The sequence below is a fragment of the Oncorhynchus gorbuscha genome, linkage group LG25 (assembly GCF_021184085.1).
Source record: "Oncorhynchus gorbuscha isolate QuinsamMale2020 ecotype Even-year linkage group LG25, OgorEven_v1.0, whole genome shotgun sequence".
NCBI classification, from domain to species: domain Eukaryota; kingdom Metazoa; phylum Chordata; class Actinopteri; order Salmoniformes; family Salmonidae; genus Oncorhynchus; species Oncorhynchus gorbuscha.
In genome coordinates, this window is record NC_060197.1 from 15,228,982 (window position 1) to 15,251,418 (window position 22,437).

General features: G+C 44.9%; 2 protein-coding genes across 4 annotated transcripts in view; both read left to right on the forward strand.

Annotated features, from left to right (window-relative positions):
• Nucleotides 1-63: 63 nt before the first annotated feature.
• On the forward strand, nt 64-6,332 carry LOC124014047 (transmembrane protein 209-like). Of its 2 annotated transcripts, none has more exons than XM_046328720.1 (15): nt 64-146; nt 1,146-1,290; nt 1,409-1,467; nt 1,811-1,942; nt 2,062-2,279; nt 2,519-2,711; nt 2,912-3,087; nt 3,216-3,287; nt 3,377-3,473; nt 3,560-3,685; nt 3,849-3,946; nt 4,054-4,168; nt 4,253-4,350; nt 4,478-4,551; nt 4,748-6,332. In XM_046328720.1, exons 2-15 carry the CDS (start codon nt 1,151-1,153, stop codon nt 4,800-4,802), a joined length of 1,653 nt encoding a protein of 550 aa, XP_046184676.1. In that variant the 5' UTR covers nt 64-146; nt 1,146-1,150; the 3' UTR covers nt 4,803-6,332. The 2 variants fall into 2 exon arrangements, with proteins under 2 accessions (XP_046184676.1, XP_046184677.1); XM_046328721.1 differs by having other exon boundaries at nt 92-146; nt 1,169-1,290.
• A 605-nt stretch (nt 6,333-6,937) lies between these two features.
• Nucleotides 6,938-22,437, forward strand: part of LOC124013744 (putative adenosylhomocysteinase 3) — a 40,224-nt gene continuing 24,724 nt past the window's right edge. For both annotated transcript variants that reach the window (XM_046328231.1, XM_046328232.1), the window contains exon 1: nt 6,938-7,313. In XM_046328231.1, the coding sequence (XP_046184187.1) occupies nt 6,987-7,313 (327 nt within the window). In that variant the 5' untranslated portion in view covers nt 6,938-6,986. The remainder of the gene's footprint in view (nt 7,314-22,437) is intronic.

Sequence of the window (22,437 nt, forward strand, 5' to 3'; positions counted from 1 at the left end):
ATCTGTAATAAGGTATTAGCCAATTCACAACACAGCAGCACGTTTTGAAAAGGGGCGGGTGTACGAAACGGAAGTATTTAGACAGCTCTTGGACATTACATTTCCGGTTGAAATGCAAAGTTTGCAGCGCCGTTGGAACTAACGGGGTATGTATGAAATATACTTACGTTTAATTTAATATAGTAAATTCAGCTAAATGTATCGTATTGGTGGTACAACTGACTAAGTAAAAACAAGTTAAACGAGTTGGTAAAACAAAAATACTTTGCCAGCGATTCAGTGTTTATATTAGCTAACCAACTGTTGACGTTAGCATGCTATGCTAGCCAGCCAGCCAGAACATACATTTATTTATTTCACCTTTATTTAACCAGGTAGGCAAGTTGTGAACAAGTTCTCATTTACAATTGCGACCTGGCCAAGATAAAAGCAAAGCAGTTCGACACATACAACAACGCAGAGTTACACATGGAGTAAAACAAACATACAGTCAATAATACAGTAGAAAAATAAGTCTATACATTACACTTGTTTACACTGAGCTGCACTGGGGTCGGGAAAGCAATCATGGTTACATTAAGACACAGTGAAGCTGCATGGGATATAGGTCGGATAACGTACCTCGATGCAGGGATGGAGATATGCCAGTGACCCTCTACTCGAAATTGGACCATTATCCACACTGATACATTGTGAAGATTGAAATACTTTTAGTTTTCCTGGAAAACTGCCCTTTTCTGCCTCATGCCAGCCAGCGGTAGCGATTGATTGCAGCCATTTTGGAGTTGTAGTGTCAGGCAATCAGCTCTTTTTGTTGTTCAACATGATGTGCCTTTCCATAATGGCTGCAGTGGCTACTGCTTGCTAGCATGAGGATGAAAATGGAAGTTTTCCGGGAAAGCAAGCAGTATTTCAATCTTCTCGATGGAGCAGTGTGGACAAAGGTCAAATTTGGTGTACTGTGGCATATCCCATTCCTGCATTGAGGTACTTTTTCAGATATTGCACCGGCGCCATGGTGTGTTAATGAAACTAACCATTATTGCGTTCCAACCCCAGTGCCGCTCAGTGTAAAACAGTTTAAAGGCAGGGTTGGAGTCTTCTGATTGTCAGAGATTGATAACCATTCTGTCTGAATTAATCAGCCTACATGACTCCGACGAAACAGGAGGGCATGTCTACTCTCATTGACAGGACGATGAGGATGAGGAGGGAGGAGCAAGCGCGCCAGGTGGTCCTCGCCTGGGCAGTCCTCAATGTGTCGCTAGCTGGCATGATCTACACTGAGATGTAGGTTGTGTTTTCTTGTCAACGACTGACTCGCATGATTAGTAATCTGTTGCTAATGCCTAACTAGAAGCAAGTGGTGCTAATGCCTTTCTCAGTAATATGTACATTGTCTTCTCAGGTCAGGGAAACTGCTGAGCCTGTACTTCAACATCTCTTACTGGCCTATCTGGTACATAGGTGAGTGCTCTTGTTGCTGTGTCGTTAATGGAGAGAAATTAAACATGATTTTGGGAGGGAGTGGCCAGGTGTGGCACGGATGCACACTTTTTACAGATTTAGTTTTTTTTTTTTTTTTACCTTTATTTAACCAGGCAAGTCAGTTAAGAATGAATTCTTATTTTCAATGACGGCCTAGGAACAGTGGGTTAACTGCCTGTTCAGGGGCAGAACAACAGATTTGTACCTTGTCAGCTCGAGGATTTGAACTCGCAACCTTCCGGTTACTAGTCCAACGCTCTAACCACTGAGATGAGCCATAACCTGTCAAATTTAGATTATCTCTCCTTTTCCTTTCCCACAGAGCTGGCCTTCGCCTCGGTCTTCAGCCTCAACGCCCTGTTTGACTTCTGGAAGTACTTCAAGTACACCATGGCCCCGTCTACCATCGCTGTTACCCCTGAACAGCACCGCCTTCTTGGCCTCAGAAACTCAGGTGAGTCATTGGCTGCAAAGTGGTTAAGATGATGGTGTTGTACATGTTTGTTTTATCTGTGAAACCCAAATGTAGTCTATCCCTCTTGTACGTTTGTCTTTTTAAACATCTCTATTCAGGTATCCAGGCGTCACCCGTTCTCAAGCAAGAGAAGCAGGAGTCTCAAGCTCCGGCTCAGTCGTCGCCCCTCCGAGGTCAGAGTGTGCTCAGCTTCAGTCCCTCCAGACCTGCCAGCACCAGCCCCAAGTTCTCCCCCAGCTGTGTTCCTGGATACAGCCCCCTTTTGAGCAGCCCGGGCAGCGGGGGACACTTTTCACCCTCCCTGGTCTTTGGAAAGGTCTGTCAGACCCACAATGCTCTCTATCTAGCTATCAATCTGATGCATTTGTGTTGGGTGTTTGTCAATGAAAATGGTACACTAGAGGTGTTACTGTAACCATAGGCAGCTAGCTACCATTTAAGTTTCCAGTGTTGTGGCTACCACTTTTTTGTTTTCCTTGTCATGTTTGAAATCTACTGGCATGAAGTCAGGGAGATCATGCTTTCCCATTTGTAACAGCTTTCTGTTGATTGCAGTTGAACTACAGCCCCCCCTCATCCTACCCCAGCAGCATTGGCCCAGTGGATGGCACCAGCCTGAGGGCACGCTACCGCACCTCTCCCTCCGTGTTCAACTCCCCCGGGGGCAAGGAGGACTACATGGAGTCCCTGAAGACCCTGGACAGGTTCCTCCGCACCGAGGAGGAGAAGAGCCACCGCAGTCAGTTAGGTATGAGTGTGACAGTGGAGCTTAGTTACTACTAGGGAAACTGGTCTGGATTTTTTTTAAAGAAACCATGGCTCGCTTGATAAAGACATGGCAATCCCACTGTGACTTTCTTGGTTAAATAAAGGATAATAATGAACTACAACTCAGCTGTGAAGAGCATTTTTGTAATATCCTGTATGCATCCTTTGACTGTTTCTCAGGGAGCCCAGAGTCTGTGTCGCCCTCCCACAGCCCCACGTTCTGGAACTATAGCCGCTCGGTGGGGGATTACGCCCAGAGCCTGAGGAAGTTCCAGTACCAGCCTGCCTGCCGCTCCCAGGCCCCCTCAGCCAGCAAGGACGAGACTGACCTGGGCTCCAAACATGCTGCCGAGGAGGTCAGAGGGATCAATCAATTGATTCATCAGTCAATCAATAAAATAACTATTCTTTATTATACCAGAGGGAAATTTGTTTTCCTAGCAGGAATGCACATTCTCCTGTAACTGTTATTTTTGATCTGCAGGTTTGGGCCAGAATCACAACCAGTCGTCTCGTGGTGGACAGCATAGACAGCTGGACAGCCAAGCTCAGAAATGTAAGGAGATACAACACTGAAGCTCTGGTCAAATCTGTCATTTTGTCTGAGAAGGTGGTTGATAAGTGTGTAGTTTCTCTTTCTTTCAGTGGATAAATGACACCATTCTAGTGCCACTGGTGAAGGAGATGGACTCGGTGAATGGCCAGCTAAGGAGAATGGGTTGCTCTGAGCTCCAGATTGGAGGTATTTATTTTGCAATGAGCCAAAATGGAAAATGTAGTTTACGCCAACCCAGTTATACTTACCATGTCTGTCGCCCTATTCAACAGAAGCCAGTATTGCCAGCCTAAAACAGGCTGCTGTTTTGAAGGCCTCTGTCATCCCTACCATGACTGCTATTGTGCAGTACCTGGACATCACCCCTAATCAAGAGTATCTAGTGGAGAGGATCAAAGGTAGGCCTATGAGAGGTTATGTTTTGTATCCTTGCTTATTCACTGTGCTATAATCCTGTCATATACTATAGGTGTCCACAACTGATGGGCCAAGGTCATAAGACTTGATGAAAGCAGAGATTGACATATCATTATTGACAATGTGTTTGTTTCGCCTCGTCAGAGCTGGCCCATAGTGGCTGCATGAGTTCTTTCCGCTGGAACAGGGGCGGGGATCTCAAAGCCAGGAAGTGGGACACAGACCTCCCTTCAGACTGTGCTGTGAGTCTCATCTGTCACCTCTAATCTCGACCAAAAAAAGTATAGTCTGACCTCCTCCTGTCAACATGGTTGAATCTCAAACACAAGATGTGTTTTCTGTCCATTAGATCCTCACGCATGTGCTATGCACATACCTAGACTCCCGACTCCCGCCTCACCCCAAGTACCCCGACGGAAAGACCTTCACCTCACAGCACTTCACCCAGACGCCAGACAAACCTGGTAAGGCCGAGCAACACAACAAACACAGAATGGACATGTTTCTTATATTCTTCACCCATACCCCCCCTCTTGTTTCTTAAATAGACGTGACGAATGAAAACCTCTTCTGCATTCACCAAAGTAGCACCAATCCCCCGCACTACCAACTTATCTACCAGGCCCATGTCTACAGCCTTCCCAAGGTAAGAGCCCATCTCTGCCTCTTTTGACCCTATGGCCTTTTTGGTCATGCCTTTAGTGAGTATGATGTTTCTGTCAAAAACCACATGTGCTCCATTCATTTTGAGTCCCCTCTGATTGTGCTCCCAGGGAAGGAACAACCTGTTCCACACTGTTCTCATGTTCCTCTTCGTCATCAAAACCAAGGAGTCTGGGATGCTGGGGTGAGTACTCCCAACTATTCCACTGTATTTAAACTTCCCAGTCCAATGTGCCATCACTGACTCATGATAGGCACTGTAATAAGCTCTATGTGATAATGTGCTGCTTGTGCTGTCATGACCACATTGGCAATCAATCTCTATGTAAAACATTAGTGTTTTAATTGCACATAAGTTGTTGTACTCTGTCTTTTTACAGGAGAGTAAATCTGGGCCTATCAGGCGTGAACATCCTGTGGATATTTGGGGACTGATGCAATCTCTCTTTTCTTGAGCATTTCACAGTAGTGTCACAGAGGATTTTAGAGGTCAGATACTTCCTCCACATTTTGTCAAAGGTTTGTTTATGAAATAATAAATTGTAGCTTCTGAACAAGAATATTCTGTAGATGTTAGTCACCATAACATTTACATTTAAGTCATTTAGCAGACGCTCCTGTCCTCAGATCCAGGTTCATAAGGAAGCACTTATGAGAGTAACATTTTGTTGTACATTTGTTCAGTCATTTTCCTTAGAAACAGCAGACCACATTTTCTCAGTTTTATTTCATTTGAAAGTAGCTATTGTCATTTGTGACATTTTTAAATCAAATTATTATGACCATGACGTTTAGTTTGATTTTATGGTGCATCAAAAACAACCGTACTGTATTTTAACTCGAGGCATCCACAACTGACTCAATTTTCGAAATATTTCTGTGAATGTGTCAGGATGGCGTCCTTGTAAATAATATACCACAGGTTTGTCTGGTGGCTTGCATTGTGTTGAACCCGCCTGGCTTGAATGTATGTTATTGTTTCTGTATGAATTGTTTGTGAGAGCTTGAATATTGCAGCTAAAATGCTTGAGTTCTTCCTTTTTGTTGAGTGACAGGATTTGGAGCGGTAGAAAGTTACCTGCATAAGAATGCATGGCTTTGTTTACTAGGGCTGCAGTTACTTGCATTGGCATGCATATTATGTCTTCTAATTAGATGTTTGTTCCACAGTTCAAATGCTTGATAAGTACAAAGCCATTGCACATGGAATGCCTTTTAGAATTTCATGATTATGGAAGGTTCCAAGTAAATTGCTGTTATTTTTATTACCAGTCTTTGCTTGGCAAGTTCTGATGTATACTGGTCAAAGAGGTGCCTTTTATGATAGGTTGTATGAATGTCATTCATTTTGATTTTTAAAAAAATAGAAGCTAATTCAAAGCTGGTAAAAGGGCTGCGTGGACTTGTGGGCTCATGGGGTGACTCCAATGCACTCCAAACCCCCCCATTCAATATATATATATATTTTTGTAGTGATATGGTTTTCAATTGAGGCATGGAAATAAACATCATTGATTGAATTCATCCGTTTATGGTTGAAAGCATATTGACGTTTCCATATAATTTTATTAGAGTTCGTCTTTCGTCCGTACTCTGTAAATCACTTCATTGTTATCAATATATAGACTTTGGCGCGAGAGCTCTACATTACGTTACCAGAACCCACCCCATGGTGGCAGTATTTATTTGCTCCCTGAACCCATTTTCTCTAGATTGACCTATAATGAAATATCAAATCAAATGTTTTGTCACGTGCGCCGAATACAACAGGCGTAGTAGACATTGCCGTGAAATGCTTACTTTACAAGCCCTTAACCAACAATGCAGTTCTAAGAAAATATTTACTAAATAAGCTAAAGTTTTTTTTTTTTTACAAACAAGTAACACAATAAAATAGCAATATGGCTATATACAGATGTGCATTGAAAGAGGGGGTTATCAAATTAAAGAATGTAAGCAACCATGTCCAAATGAAATGTGGCATTGTGACATGTGATGCAGAACTGAAAGGCTTCGATTTACATACATTTGTATTTCATTTATATCAGAATACAGTATCATTGGTTCAATGAAGGTTAAATAAGAATCAGTGTTTTTGTCACTGGTGCCGTTTACTTTGTATTCTTGCTTAAAGGACTACATGTGAGACATTTTCAAATTCCTTTACATTTCTTTATAAATTATAGTTTTTTTCCCACCCAGATAAATTCAATGTAGTTTGGATACAAGACTTGAATCAAATATGAAATGTCATCCCTCACATGAGTAACTGGCTATATATAAAGTTTTGTAGTACTGCACTGTATAGTCCTCGTTAAATACAAACTTAATCTATCATAATGCATTTGAAAAGGTAAAACTTCTTGGGAGATGTAATTCTGTACTGTTATCTGTCAAATTATTTGGGAAGTCTTGGGGGTTTAAGTTATTTTAGTCTATTTACTTTTATTTTGATAGTATCAGAAATAGTGCTTCTATGGCATTGATCATTATATGTCCGCTAAATGTTTGAGATTTAAACTACGAAGACCACAATGCCTTGCTTTTAATCACTACTCTGCCACTCACAATCCGTCGCCTAGTTATGTGTTGGGAAAAGGACTTTGCGAACTAGCAGAGATGTCAGTCCAGGTTTTGGCAGCGGAAATGGCCGAGGTCGAATTAAAAGACGTCCCCAGCAAAGCATTAACACCCGAATCGCCTCTGACAACAAAGGCAGACGACAAAGGGATAGTTGAAAGCGAACCAAAAGCTGTCGCTACTTCGGCTACTACCCCAACGATGGAGCCTATCGTGAAAACCGGGGACCCGAGCCCTGGTTTTCTCACCCCGAACACTAAGATGCCGCAGGCGTCCGCGATGAAACGGTCAGATCCCCAACAAAACGGTGGAGAAGCTTTCGTAAATCGCGACGGTACGGTGGCAGAGGCCCCAAGATTGAAAAAGGTGAGGATGAACGTAAATGCGACATGGCATTTATTATGGTATTCTGCTTTGAGCAGATGCAAGTTTTTTGGTTTGCAATGCTAACTAACGTTAGCTAGCCAGCAAGCTAGAAATCCGGCATTGTGTGACGATGGCTGTAGCTCAAGCTAACAATAAAAGGCAGTTTTGCTGCAACCTGACTAGTCTAGTCAGAAGTCGTTTTTATAAAGATATTCAGCAAGTAACGACAACGTTAACTACATATTTTTTAGTGATATTGTGTTCCATGTTCGCTGCCATAGATCCTAGCATACTGTCTCAAATGATAGCTAGTGGGTAAGTTAACGTGGCGCTGTGCGATGCCAGTGTTGGGACAACAACGTGTCCATGTAGGTAAACTAGCAAGGACACTGTGAACAAAGTAGCTGGTCCTGATTGAAGTTTAATGCAATCAGCTTTCTACCTGGTGATGGTTTTGTTAACGCGTTTCAAGACTCACTCACGCCCATGTCACAATTTTGTCCTGACGACGTAATAATGTGATGTCCACCCACACATGTTCATCAAAATGTTGGTTTTGTTGCCACATGTAGCTAATGGACATTTGACCGATACAGGTACAACCATGACAACACAACTAAAATAGCATTCGTCAAATCGTGGTGATGGTCAAATACATTCAACAAAGACCGTTGTTAGACGTGATTTAAATGCTGTTGTGGGATGATCTGATTTTGCATGGGGGTTCTCAGCTGTAGAGCACAGCAGTGGCGTGTCTGATCTGGAAAGATGCAGCTTTCAACGCAAGCTAGGCTACATTACTTTATCAATGACCATTTTTCGCCACCGCTCCAGTTTAACCTCCCCACAACCGTAGCAGACTCATCTGACTGGTCTGTCGCATCTTTCATCTATTTCTTGTCTCATTCAGTCTGGCAATAGATCACAGACTACTTAGGGGAGTTTCCGTCATCCAAGCTTACTCTGCTAGGCTCTCCTGTGGCTATATATCACCAGAAGGTGTAGTAGGCCTATGTGTGTTCCCTTTCTCAACACCTCTTCCCCAGGAGGGGGTTGGCAAGTCTCTCAGGTCACTGGTCAATCACTCTTATCCCGCCAGTGTCATGGAAAGTTCTGAACAGAAGAGAATAATGGGCTCAAGGAAAGTAACACTTCTAAGTAATTCCTTGAAAAAAAACTGGTGTCGACTAGGCCTAAGAAGTATCATGATAAATGTTGTTTAGGATTTATGGCCTGTGATCACTGTCATAAAGCTATTAATCAAAGGTGTTCAAAATCAATGTTGTGGAAGGCAGTTCATTTGCAGACGGCAATTAAACTGTTCTGTCATATTCAGGAAATTAAATGGGGTTATAATTGGATGTACAACATTACAGCCATTGGCAACTTTTTATAGCTCTAAGTTTGTGCTGACCCTCCCTAAAACATATTGGTTTGCAGCAGTGATTTAATTCCTTGTCCCCAAATAGGCAACAGATCTGACACCCTCACACTTATTTTTTTTAAACATTTGTCTTCTCCCCAATTTCATGGTATCCAATTGTCCCATTGCTGTATCTCCCGTACGAAGGTCGACAGCCGTGCGTCCTCCGAAACACAACCCAGTCGCACTGCTTCTCGAGACAATGCCCGCTTAACCTGGAAGCCAGCCGCACCAATGTGTTGGAGGAAACGCCGTACACCTGGCGACCGTGTCGACGTGCTCTGCGCCCGGCCGCCACAGGAGTCGCTAGTGCGCGATGGGAAAAGAACATCACTGCTGGCCCTAACCCGGATGACGCTGGGCCGATTGTGCGCCGCTCCATTGGGTCTCCCAGTCGTGGCCGGCTGCTACAGAGCCTGTACTCGAAACCAGGATCTCTAGTGCCTTAGACCACTGAGCAACTCACACTGTTCTGCCAACAAGCCAGTGACTATTAACATTGAATACAGGACTGGAAAGTAGTGGTCACGCAGAGAGCGAGGAAGTGGAAGAGGACTGGCTTACGACAGATGGTCCATCAGCCCTCCGTGTCCGGTAAGAGCAGCAGGACCAGGAACCCTATGAGCAGCAAGGAGAGGAGGCTGCTGCATGGCATCTGGCTCGTTATGGTGACTTGTCCATAAAGGGACCACCAGCAATAACTTAATGAGAAGATTTAGTGCTGTCTGCCACGGCACAGATTCAGTATTCTGTTTTATACATGTGAGCTACTTAGACTGCATTTTGAACATCACTAGCACTTTCTGAAGGGGAAAACAGATTTTATACCGGCCTATGACATTTTACATCATCTCACTTCACAATCATCAAAGCAGCCATGCATTGAAACAGGAACCTGCATGCAAAGTCTTAGGCCTATTTATAGGCTGCATGTTTGTATGTGCTGTGCATTGTGTGTGTATATAGGCTGCATCTGTTGAATCACCCCAGTGCAGAAAGGGCAGTGAGATGGAGAGCAGCAGTAGAGTAGATTTGATGGTATGTGGCATGAATGGCTGGTTTTAATCCATGCCTTACCATGTCACCACACGGGGTATTAACCATGGGGGGATTAATCTGCCCACTCTGGGTGGGCAGATGTTAGCCTTCGGACCGGCTGAGTGATCTGCTTAACCCCCCGACAGACTCTGCCATCCTATCATGATGTTTCTGGACGGAGCAGGGAAATATACGCTGCCCCTGCCAGGAAGAACGGATTAGCAGCGGTAGGTTTCAAGTTTCGGCGCCATGTGTGGTTAAGACGGCTGCTAATGAATGTACCCATCCTCGCGCCAAGCACAAGTGTTTGCCAAGTTACAGATGCGACGACTGCCATGGGTAGGTGCTGAAAGACTGCCACGGGTTACATGGACAACCTCCCTGGTCATTCTCTGCCCTACTCTCTGACCCAAGGAAAAGGTCCCCCAGCATTAGGTATTTTTATTAAGTAGGGGTCACTAGCTTACTGTGGACTGGGCATGACCTGTAGGCTAAATTGCTGGCAGACAGCTCTGTATAAAAAAAATGGTTCTGTTTGAGATCGTAAAGAAACTCCTTGCAAAACGTCCTGGTTTATAGTCCTAAATGTATTTGGGACTAAAAGATGAATATCTGTCTAGGTCTTTTCCAGGCAGTTGGTCGGTCAAGCCCTTTGATGCTCTGAAGCTGGAACATCCAGGTGTCCAAAGGGACATGGGCCTTACTCTAGAAGAGTTGGAGTGGAGAGGATTCTCTCTGTAGCCCTGTGGATGATTACATATAGCCTACTACTTCTTGCTGTTCCAAAGCGTAGAATGAAAAATAATGCTGTCTCTACCTAGCTATTCAAATGAATACACAGGGAAGTGTGTTTTCCCTGCTCTTCGTGCTCATATCTCCTCTGCTGTCAAGAAGACGTGTTTTGGGCACGGCTGCCGTGCCGTGACTCGACCCCGATAGTGCTTGTCATTGGCAGCCGCCCCGGGGATCCCTCATCTGAGTCAGGCTCTCTGACACAAGCGTCTCCATCAGATTAACAGCCTGAGTGCCTGCTCCTTCAGAGCCCATTCTGCTCCAATGATGTAGCTAGTGATTCAGGCTGACCAGCTAGAATGAGGATTATCACATTGACCTTGAAAGGGCAGTAGCCGACAGGGCAAACACTCCTGTGTCATAAAAATGCAGATATCTTGGCAGATGCTTTATTACACTTGCATGAAAGGCTAGTGCAAAAATCATCTTTAGTAGATATTGTTTAACTATTTATCAGTCTTATGGCTTTGGTGTAAAAGCTGTCCAGGATCCTTTTGGTTCCAGACTTGCATTGGTACCGCTTGTCGTGCGGTACCAGAGGGAACAGTCAATGACTTGGGTGGCAGGAGTATTTTTTTTTGGGGCCTTCCTCTGACACCGCCTGGTATAGAGGTTTTGGATGGCAGGGTGCTCGGCCCAAGTGATGTACTGGGCCGTACCCACTAGCCTCTGTAGAGCCTTGCAGTCAGATGCCAAGCAGTTGCCATACCAAGCGGTGATGCAGCCAGTCAAGATGCTCTCAGTGGTGCAGCGGAATCTGAGGGCTCAAATCTTTTCAGCCTCCTGAGGGGGAAGAGGTGTTGTCGTTCCCTCTCCATGATAATGCCTTAGTGATGTAGACACCAAGAAAGTTTTTGACCTGCTCCACCACAGCCCCATCAATGTGGACAGGGGTGTACTCAGCCCTCCTTTTCCTATAGTCCACTATCAGCTCCTTTTGTCTTGTTGGCACCGTTTTATATCGGAGTGCCTTTTGATTCGAGTGCCTGCACATGCGCAGTTCGGTGTGAGACTACCGTTAGACTAGATTTTTACGTTTTCTGCGATGTTACCTTCGCTAGAGAAAATTGCCACGACAGCGCCTTGTCCTGATTTAGTGGGAAAAAAATCCTTTGTGCTTGGTCCCACATTAGCCATTAACTGTTGGCTAAAGATTGCGAATGAGTTTGAATATTCACAAAGGTCTCTGGCCGGGGCCACCCCCAGAAACCAGAGATCGAGGCCTGTGTCAACAACCTCGAGCCCAGTTGAGAAAGACACGCTCCAGTGGGGCTTCAAGGAGAGCCGTGCATGTGATGCGGTGTTCATTAACACGGAGGATGGCTGGAGGAAGAAGAGGAATGGTCGGTGATTGGGACTAGATTTGTTGGTGTAGTGCTCACAGCAGCAAACTGAGCTGGAAAGATCCCTCTGTGCCTGGGCCTTACTGCCTCGCTCCAAGCCGGTCTACAGGAGCTTGATGTACATCGGACAAACCGCTAGAAAAGACCACTCGAGGCCTAGTCTTTTGTGCCCTTTGTGTCATTAGGAACTGGCAAGCACGAGTTTACGACCAACACACACTATCTTTTGTCCGCCATACGCAATAGGACAAGTCTCATTTGCTCACCAATGCAGATATATTTATATATCATACCGATATGAATGTCTAGAGCTCATGTTGACTATCGTGCTTCTCAGCCTGCCTTGGACACTCTGTAGGGAATGGGATGTGAGTGTGTGTTTGGCATGGTGCCCAGTCAGTGCACTCAAGTCTTCGACTGATTATCGCTGTGGTTTTTAATGGCCTTGGGAAAAAATTCTCACACAGTCGTTCACGCACACGCTGTGTTCACCTGAAGTCACCCCACTCTCTCGTTACCTCCGTGTTCTGCTGTAGGCAAACAATAGCGTGAACCAAACCAAACAAAGACGTTTCTGCTGACTGACCGCACTTCCTTTGTGGGTTGATAGTCATTGTGTTCTGTAAAAGTGTTAATTCACTCTCCCTTTTCTTACAATGTAATCACAGCACAATACTGGAGTCCTACTGCACCTTCCGTTACCTTCATCTGTGGTGGTGTGATTATTCCCAGGGAAATGGGCTGTTCGCACCACGGCTATATAATCTCTCTTTTCGAATCCAGACCCTGAATGGACTCGTGTTTTTTTTGTAATATTTCTACCACACGTATGTTTTTGAAGTGAAAAACGTAGGCTAGCTACTCCAAATTAGTCTTTTTCTTTAGAGCCCATTACAGCTGGATCTGGCCTTGGATATCTCTGTGCTGCAGCCAGACAAACTTTCTCGCAAAGCTGTCAGGTGCCTGTGTGCTTTGTCAGCATCTGGGGTTCCACCTTCAGACCCTCTCCCTTCCTGTCGTCACTTTGTACTATGGCTCTGGAGGGTGAGTTCTGTGAGGTGAAACATTCAGAACGACCCAGCTAGAAATATATAAGCTTCTGAAGTTGTCAGAACTGGTTTCCACAGGTTCAGTAAAGTGTACCCAGTAGAATATTCGTACAAGAGGTCGACCGACTGATTTTTTTTTTTTTTTAAATTAAAAAATGTGGACACCGATAATTGGAGGACCAAAAACAGCCGATACCGATTTAATCGGACGGTTTTTATTATTATTTTAATATATATTTGTAATAATCACAATTACAACAATACTGAATGAACACTTATTTTAAGTTAATACATCAATAAAATCAATTTAGTCTCAAATAAATAATGAAACATGTTCAATTTTGTTTAAATAATGCGCAAACAGTGTTGGAGAAGAGAGTGAAATATATGTTCTATGTATAAAAAAAACTAACGTTGAAGTTTCTTGCTCAGAACATATGAAAGCTGGTGGTTCCTTTTAACACGAGTTTTCAATATTCACAGGAAATAAGTTTTAGGTTGTAGTTATTGTAGGACTATTTGTCTCTATACCATTTGTATTCCATATACCTTTAACTATTGGATGTTCTAATAGGTACTTTAGTATTGCCAGCCTAATCTCAGGAGTTGATAATAGGCGTAAAGTCATAAACAGCGCAATACTTGAGGCACTGCAAAGATAGTGCTGTTTGAATGAATGCTTACGAGCCTGCTGCTGCCTACCACCGCTCAGTCAGACTGCTCTATCAAATATAAAATCATAGACTTAATTATAATATAGTACCACACAGAAATACGAGCTTTGGTCATTATATGGTCAAATCCGGAAACTATCATTTCGAAAACAAAACGTTTATTCTTTCAGTGAAATACGGAACCGTTCTGTATTTTATCTAACAGGTGGCAACCCTAAGTCTAAATATTGTTGTTACATTGCACAACCTTCAATGTTATGTCATAATTATGTTCAATTCTGGCAAATTAATTACGGTCTTTGTTAGTAAGAACTGGTCTTCACACAGTTCGCAACGAGCCAGGCGGCCCAAACTGCTGCATATACCCTGACTCTGCTTGCACTGAACGCAAGAGAAGTGGCACAATTTTCCTAGTTAAAAGAAAGGCATTGATGTTTATGGTTAGGTACACATTGGTGCAACGACAATGCTGTTTTCGCGAATGCGCTTGTTAAATCACCCGTTTGGCGAAGTCGGCTGTGATTCAATGATGAATTTACAGGCATTGCATATAATCGATGCAGTGCCTGTAAATTCATCAACGCAGGACAAGCTAGATAACTACACATGGTTGATATTACTAGTTTAACTAGTGATTATGTTTGTTTTTTTACAAGATAAGTTTAATGCCAGCCAGCACCCTACCTTGGCTCCTTGCTGCACTCGCATAACAGGTAGTCAGCCTGCCACACAGTCTCCTCGGGGTGCAATGTACTCTGCCATAATCGGTGTCCAAAAATGCCGATTATGAAAACTTGAAATCGGCCCTAATTAATCGGCCAATCCAATTAATCGGTCAACCTCTAATTCGGACAGTTATATGTTAGCTAACCGTTAGCTGAAGAAGATCGTGTTGAATGATCAAGTTGAATATGAATATTAAGTAGAGGAATAATATGAAGATGAAGAACCAGTGCAGGGGGGCTAGATGGAGTCAGAGTGCTGAGTGTTAATTTGGAAAGTCCCCAGACAGTACATCTCTCTGACAAAGGCCTCCTCACACAGGCCACAGGGAAGGAATTCCATTCAGACTCTGACACCAGGCCCCTGTACAAAGAGACAGCATTATGTTCAAAAAGTGCGGCATCACAAAAGTCCCCCCTCACAAAGGAAAAAGCACTGTTCTGTCTGCCTGGTTTCCTCCCAGCCAGAGATAAAAAGGCACGAGCCACGAGCAGCGGTAGGCTAATCCAGTACTGGGAGAGACCATTCCCGTGGCGAAAGGGGTATAGGACTCCTATGAGCTGGATTAGTCTGACTGTTCAATCAGCTCTGTTGTAGTTGCTTTGGTTTCAACTTGCAGCCTCTGTTGCACTGGCTTTGACTATTGGCATCTGTTGGGTTGTAATACATGGACCTTGATACTTCACAGCTGTTGTGGCAGGTAGCCTAGCAGTTAAGAGCGTTGGGTCAGGAACCAAAAGGTCGCTGGTTTGAATCCCTGAGCCGGCACCGTGGAAAAAATCTGCCATTCTGCCCTTGAGCAAGGCTGTTAACCCCCCCAACCACAAATGCTCCCCGGGACATGGTCATCGATTTTTATTTTATTTTTTAAGGTAGCCCCCCGGCATCTCTTTGATTTAGAGGGGTTGGGTTAAATGCGGAACACACAATTCGGTTGACTGTATTCAGTTGTGCAATTGACTAGGTATCCCCCTTTCCCCTTCGTAAACAACCGGTGTAGACTAACGTTTAAATGCTAATTTACGGGTCATTCCCAACACTGCAGAGAAAAATGTAGAAACAAATAACACAAGGAATAAATACACTATCAATTATGATAACTTGGCTATATACACTGGGTACCGGTACCGAGTCTATGTGCAGGGGTATGAGGTAATTGAGGTAGATATGTAAATATATTCTAGGGGGTAAAGTAACTAGGCAACAGGATAGATAATTAACCATAGCAGCAGTGTATGTAATTAGTCAAGAGTTAGTGCAAAGAGGGTCAATGCAGATAGTCCAGGTAGCTATTTGGTTAACTATTTAACTAACTATTTACTAATGTTATGGCTTGGGGGTAGAAGCTTTTCAGGGTCCTGTTGGTTCCAGACTTGGTACACTGGTACCACTTTTGTACTGCGGCAGCAGAGAGAACAGTCAGTGACCGGAGTCTTTGGCAGTTTTTAGGGCCTTCCAATGCCACCGCCTGCTTCCACTGCCACCACCTGTTTCCTCTGACACCGCCTGCTTCCACTGCCACCACCTGTTTCCTCTGACACCGCCTGCTTCCACTGCCACCACCTGTTTCCTCTGACACCGCCTGCTTCCACTGCCACCACCTGTTTCCTCTGACACCGCCTGCTTCCACTGCCACCACCTGTTTCCTCTGACACCGCCTGCTTCCACTGCCACCACCTGTTTCCTCCGCCTGTTTTTTCGGCCCAGATTACACGACCACTGAGTTTTGCGAGGGAAAGCTACATTACAGTCAGGCGGGCAAAAGCGCGAACAGACATTTTGTAATTCATTCAGAGCTCACAGATGGTTGGATCTTCTTCCACGGTCGCATTTAAACGGTGCAGACTCAGAATAGCATGACCCTAAAAATGACTTAACTGCCCTCAGTGTTTTATGTAATTGTACATTTCCATTGAGACAATACTATTTTCGGGAACACTTCTGACAGACATATAATTCCACAATCCCCAGCTCCCCCTCCCTTGCTTTGTTGTGGGAGAAATAATCTCTAAATTGCTTCCCGTCTGTATAAATGTTGTTTTCTATCACTCTCAGGCTTAGGCTAGATGCAGGCCTAGCTGTCTGTCACTGACCCCTAGACGTTGAGTATCTTTTGTTTTGTTGTTTTAGTTAAAAAATATATATCTATATATGTAGCGAAAACGCCTAAATCCTTAAGCTTTATTCACAAACAAGCATAAATGGCAGAACTGTTGCGGTATTAATCCGGCTGCATTTATAGACACTCGGCTAATGGAGGGAGAGGCAACATCAATGAGTGTGTGGCTGGGCTTTGGGGAATGGGGCAATCTAGTATATTGATCGTGTTTCTCTGATCAGGGAAATTATTAAAAAGCTCAATCAATAGTCATTGGGATTGGTTGGTAAGTCGTTGTCAATGGAAGTTTGGTTAGGCCGATTGGATTCTCAAAACGACCCTGAGGGATTGGGACCGTGACCTTGAGCTAAGTAACACGGACCCTCCAACAGTCGAGTTGGAGCATTGTTCTCATGGTGGTTTTGTATTTATCTTACATCAATTGTCAGACTTTTCAGCGGCTGCTTTTTAGAGCCTTGGCGTTATGCGTCTCTGGGAAAGCCCCCTTTTTGCAGTGATCCCGCCTGACACAAGCATATATCTGCTCCTGAATGTGCAGGTAGGTAGCAGGCAGCCACACTTAATCCCTGCTAAGCCTTGGCGTTCCCCATCTGGTTTAACAGTGACTTAGATGCTTATTTTCAGTGTCACCGAGTCCGTTCTCATGGCTACATGTTGAAATGAAGCGAGGTGAAGCAAGGCCGATGCAGCTATACTGTGCTTTATGTGCTAAAGGGTGTATTTCTGAATGCACCAGACTCTCTCTGTGTGTCCTTTTTTAAAATTGTCCTCCTTTATGGGAACACTTGTCTGTGTGTGTATAAATCAGCCGGGGCACCGCTTACATCACACCCCCGAGAGGCAGCCAAGCGGCGCTGCACTCTCCTCTCTGACTCAAACTCAGGCTCACGTAGCCATCCTCCTCAGTAGCCGTTGGAAAAGGGCACGAGACACTTCTGAGCAGCGATTGGACGGGAGCGGTCCTCTTTGGAGAGCTCTCTGCATCATCACTCTGCGTGTGCATGATTCCATGTGCATAGACTACCCTCTTCTTATGTCGTTGACGGGGATGATCCTGTTGGATCTCTCTTTTTCACCATTCACCCAGTGAATTATTGCTCAGAGTTTGAATGGGGGGAATGTGGCCAGTGATTTTCCCCCCGGGACCTACGTTAATGAAATGCGCAGAAAGGACATGAAAGCCTTTTTTAACTCATCGCCCTGCTCTTCCTGCTTTGAAAATGGCCTCCAGGTCAAAACTGCAGGCACCCATTTCCCGCCACGCGGGCAAGTTGACATTGATAAGGAGGCATGGAGGATTCAAGCGGCACTGTACTTCATATGTCAAAGTGAACTAAAATGTACTGGTGTTACAGTGCCGGGGCTGTCGGCTTGTCCATCAGGGCTACCCAGTCTGCCTAGCCGTAGACAGACCCCTACGTTCAATGGTGTAGAGGTCTACCACCGTTTAGGGCCCCAAAGAGATTGTAACAGAGACAATCTTGTGAATGTGTAGTCTTTTCCATTTGGGTTTGTGTCCTTGGGGGGGGTTGTATTGCGTGGTCATTGTGTGGGTTTCTTCTTTTGGATCTGTGAGGAGTGGGTATGGAGATGGAGGCTCTCTCAGGGTAAAGCGGGGCGGGGCGGGGCGGGGGGGTGGTGTCCAGGAGTACTGAGGGCAATCCAGCCCACGCAGATTCCGAACCCTGGGTCCTGTCTGGCCCGTGCTGGTTGTCCCTAAATGGTAGCTGAGCAGGGTGAGTCTCTGGCTGTCTGTCCAGATTTCAGCGTTAACTTGATTTTCCTTTCTGTCCCAGTCAGTGTCTCTGTCCTGCTCACAGAATGAATATAATTATTAACTGTATGGGTGTCTGACATGCTGATCTGTGCAGAAAACAAGAACCCCCCCGATCAGCTGGCCCAAACGCCAAAATTAGCCCCTAGTACTTAGTCTAGTAATTAGCCCCCCCAAACCAAAGTCTTAAAAGTGTTAGGCCTGCAAATGTAAATAGCAGTAAGCAATGTGGGGTTTTTTTTGAAGTGAGAACCATATTTTTAAGGTAAAATAAAGTACAAAAGATTAATTGTTTTTTCATTTTGTAGCTACAAGCATATCTTGTTTTCTTGTGAGGATTTTCCACAAAACAACTATTTTCAGAGCTCGGCCTTCTATACTTTGATATTTCTGTTCAAATCTGTTCACTCAGCCCCACATTTAAGTCTCTCTATATAGCACACCATGTACCTTTTTTTGTGTGTGTGTGTAATTTGTATCTCGTCTCAGTATAATCAGAGGGCACTTTGTCCTGCATTATCTGGGTCTGTTTTGATCCAGTCGTCCTCTAATGGAGTGTTATTCCGTGACAGCAGGGCTGGGGAGGCTGAATAAAATGGGTAGAGTGGTGTGTGGCCTAGCCTCTCGCTCTTTCGCTCGTCTGTTGTGTTAGGTGAGCCGTGGCCTGGCGGAAGCGAGCGAATGCGGGAAAGGATTGTATGAATGAGTGTACCTGAGGCCGTGTTAGTGGGCGAGCTCAAAGAACAGCCTCTTCAGTTGCTCTGAAGGTCCTGTAGCACAAAGGAGTGCTGCTGGTTTTAGGGAAGCACCAGGGAATGACGTAAATGGGAAAACATGCAACACAAAGAGCTTTGGGTAAAGCGGTATCCTTGAGCCTCAACATAGTTATTATTGTGATTTTTAAAAGAACAATTAAATGTTCAAATGAGAGTGTCGACATAGATCGCTGAGTGGAGGAACACGCCCTGTGCGACTGGTTGCTGCTTACCCCATAGACCCATAGTTCTACATGTTCTATTTCTGCGAGTCGGCTCTTATTACCTGTTGGAGCTCCGTCTTCCTGGAACAATGTCACATTCTTAGAACTCCCTCCTGTGAAGGGGTCAGCACTGTGTTCCCCTCCCTCACCGAGAACAGGTGCAGCAGCCCGTGTGTGGGTGTTCTCTGCCCTGTCACCCTGGCCAGCTGGTCCCAAAGGGGGGAAGCTATGTTTCTTCCGCAATTACCCTCCTGAAAAAGGACTCCGGTCGGAGACTTAAGTTGTTGACATGGCCTGTGCTCTGTTCTTGTCCTGTTAAGTTTAGTCTCGTTTTTTAAAAGAAATCTGTCTTTTCAGGATCGCCTAGGCTATTCAATACCAGGTCTCTATGGAGTCGTCTGGTTGCCTGCCCTGTCTCTTGCCGGCGATATGGCGTGGCGGATGGCAACATGACACAAAGTAGTGTCTGTAATAATTGGGAGAAATAACATTCAGAAGTGTTAGACCCCTCACCGCTGCAGTCAACACATGATATGTGATTTATTTAAAAAAATTCTGAACAATCCGGATTTTCTGACTAATCTTTTCTGCGTTTTTATATCCCCAACCCTGATCTTTCGCCAGTCCATTTGTTTTTGTTTAGCTTTTAGAACCTGAATTCATAAAATGGGTCAGCAATCTCTGTGCTGTCAAAAGATTACCTGATTTTTTTATTAATTTTTTTATTTAATTTAAAAAGTTTTTATAAATGATGTATATATTTTTTTCAATCTTGGCAAATGGCAACGCATCTGACTCCTGGACGGTCTGTTCCAAGAACTTGTTTCCCTGTGGGAAGCCAACTCCCCTGTGAGGAGAGCCTAAGTGAGGTCCGAGAGGATTAACAGCCTGTCGTCGCTCCCCAACAGAGACTTCCATTCTTCCTCCCGCTGACTACTGACAACCTTGCATCGGGTCGCATGTCTCTTTTTGCTCTGACTGACTCAAGTCAATGAAGTATTGGGTGGGTGACGAATGGTAGGTTTCATGAACCATGGGTCTCTTGAAGCAATATTCTCATTGAGACTAACCAGGGTAACTTTGCAGATTTGTTAGAATCTGTGGAAAAGTGGCGCATGCACAGAGTTGCAGCCTATATAATTACATAGAGCGAGAGTTTGTCATAAAGGGCATCATTTCAACTCAAGTACCGATAGAGATGTACTGTATGACCCTTCTATTGAAGCCTGAAGCTGTATTTTCCCTCTGAACATGGTGCGGCTTGTCCCAGTGTCCTTCCCATCTCCATTAAAACCCTTTTGAATAATAGGCATCGTTCAGAAAAAATAATGTTGAAGATCCCACATCCTCAAGCCCGGGGTGTCAGGCCAGTGGATTATCAGACTTGTTGGATGCGGACATTGGTACGTGGGGTTCAGCGGTTGGCAGAACAAAAGAAGTTTCTGAAACGATTCCAGGCAAGCCTAGTTTGATCAGGTTTGTTGTGGTTCTAGTTTTCAAAAGGTTCTCTAACTAAAGCGCCCACCGCCAATAAGACTCTGAGGGAGTCTGCAGCAGTAGGTTGGTGAGATGTTCCTCTTGAAGGAATCTCTAACTTGTCGTTAATGGGTAAATTCCTGGGGGGGGTGTAGCATTATGGTTTGACCGTTATCTTCTAAAATGGGCGGTAAAAGAGGCAGATAAGCTGAAGCGTTTGAAGACTGTTCTCATCAGAACAATGGGACACTCATGCTAGGCTGTCCTCTGCAGAATGGGCTAAGACTCTCCTCAACTGTGCCCAGAGAGACTTATGGTGTTTACAAGGTCTCCTCAGCAGGCCTAATTATCTCACCCTTCGTTACCTTTTCAGTCAGAATTTACACGCGCTAAAGATCTAGCGTAATGTTGTGTCCTAAAGACCGATTTTGGGATCTCTTTAAAACCAAAGCAGAGCATAATCACATACTTGTGTTCCTCTTATAGCCCAGTTAAGACTGGGTCTGGTTTATTTGTTGAAGCTACCACTCCCCCACCATCCACATCGTAGCAGTCCAGGCTCCAACCCCTGTTGTTACTGCCGAGTGCACACACACAGGGCCTGTCCTAGATGTCTCTGTACAGCTCAAGGGTCACAATGGAGTATGCACACTTCACACGCAAGGATCAGTTTACACACACACACACACACACACACACAGGGATAACCTCCCTCTCCTGGAATCAAAGACAATAAGCCTTCTCTCTGTCTCTCTCACTCCTCTACTGTACTTTTCCCTGGGTTTCACAATGTTCCTCTGCTGCAACAAACTGAACTGTGAGCTCTCTGAGAGGATAAGGACTCTGAGGAATGGCTTGTCCTGGCTGCGCCTGTTGGCATTGCCCAAGTCCTGACTGTTCTGGCTGTGCCATGCCATAGAGACGGCGCAATCCATGTCATCTCTGTCAAAGACGTGTCACTGTCCGCGGCAGCCCATTTGGACTGTCCTCTGTTTACCTAACACTCTGTTAGGGAGGGAGTTTTCCCTTCCCGTCAGCTCGTCAAATGACTTTACCTTTGTGTCTCTCTGAAGCGGAAAAACCCCCACCACATCAAAGTTCAGTTTGGTCCTGCGCTCTGTCCTGGTGCTTTTCATTGCCTCGTTGTTTGAAAGGTCAAACTTCTTCACCGAGGGCGGTAACCGATTTCAAAATCCCTGGGTTTTGTCTTCCTGTGTTTTGTTAAGTTTGGCAATGCGACATGGGGGGGGTTGGCAGGGATGTTGGGAGATTATATATTTGAAATGCCTCACTCACTCGGTAATAGCCGTGCATGCCACTAGCTAAATGACATCTTGGGATCTGGTCAGCTTCAGTGGACAGACTGATTGACTTCTCACGCAGTCAATCATTACATTGCAGGCGCCTCTTCTCAAAAGTGTTTTGAAAAGCGACGTGAATTAAGCTGGTCTATTGTCAAACTCCAGGCCCCCCAACGCGCTCTGTGTGCCCCCCTCTACAGATCAGTGTCCAAGCAGTGAGCACCCATCCCCTTTGCGTGCATTCCCCCATCTCCTGTCTGCCAATGTGGGCTCCACCCTGCTCTGTCTGGGGGTAGGCTAGTTCCCAGGCTCCTGTTACAAAGGCCTGCGTCTCAGTGTTTAAACTTCCTTCAGGGCATCAAGTGACACTGACTCAATTATATTGCATGTCATGCCAGTGTGGGCTCCACATGCAGGCTTATCATTGTCATCT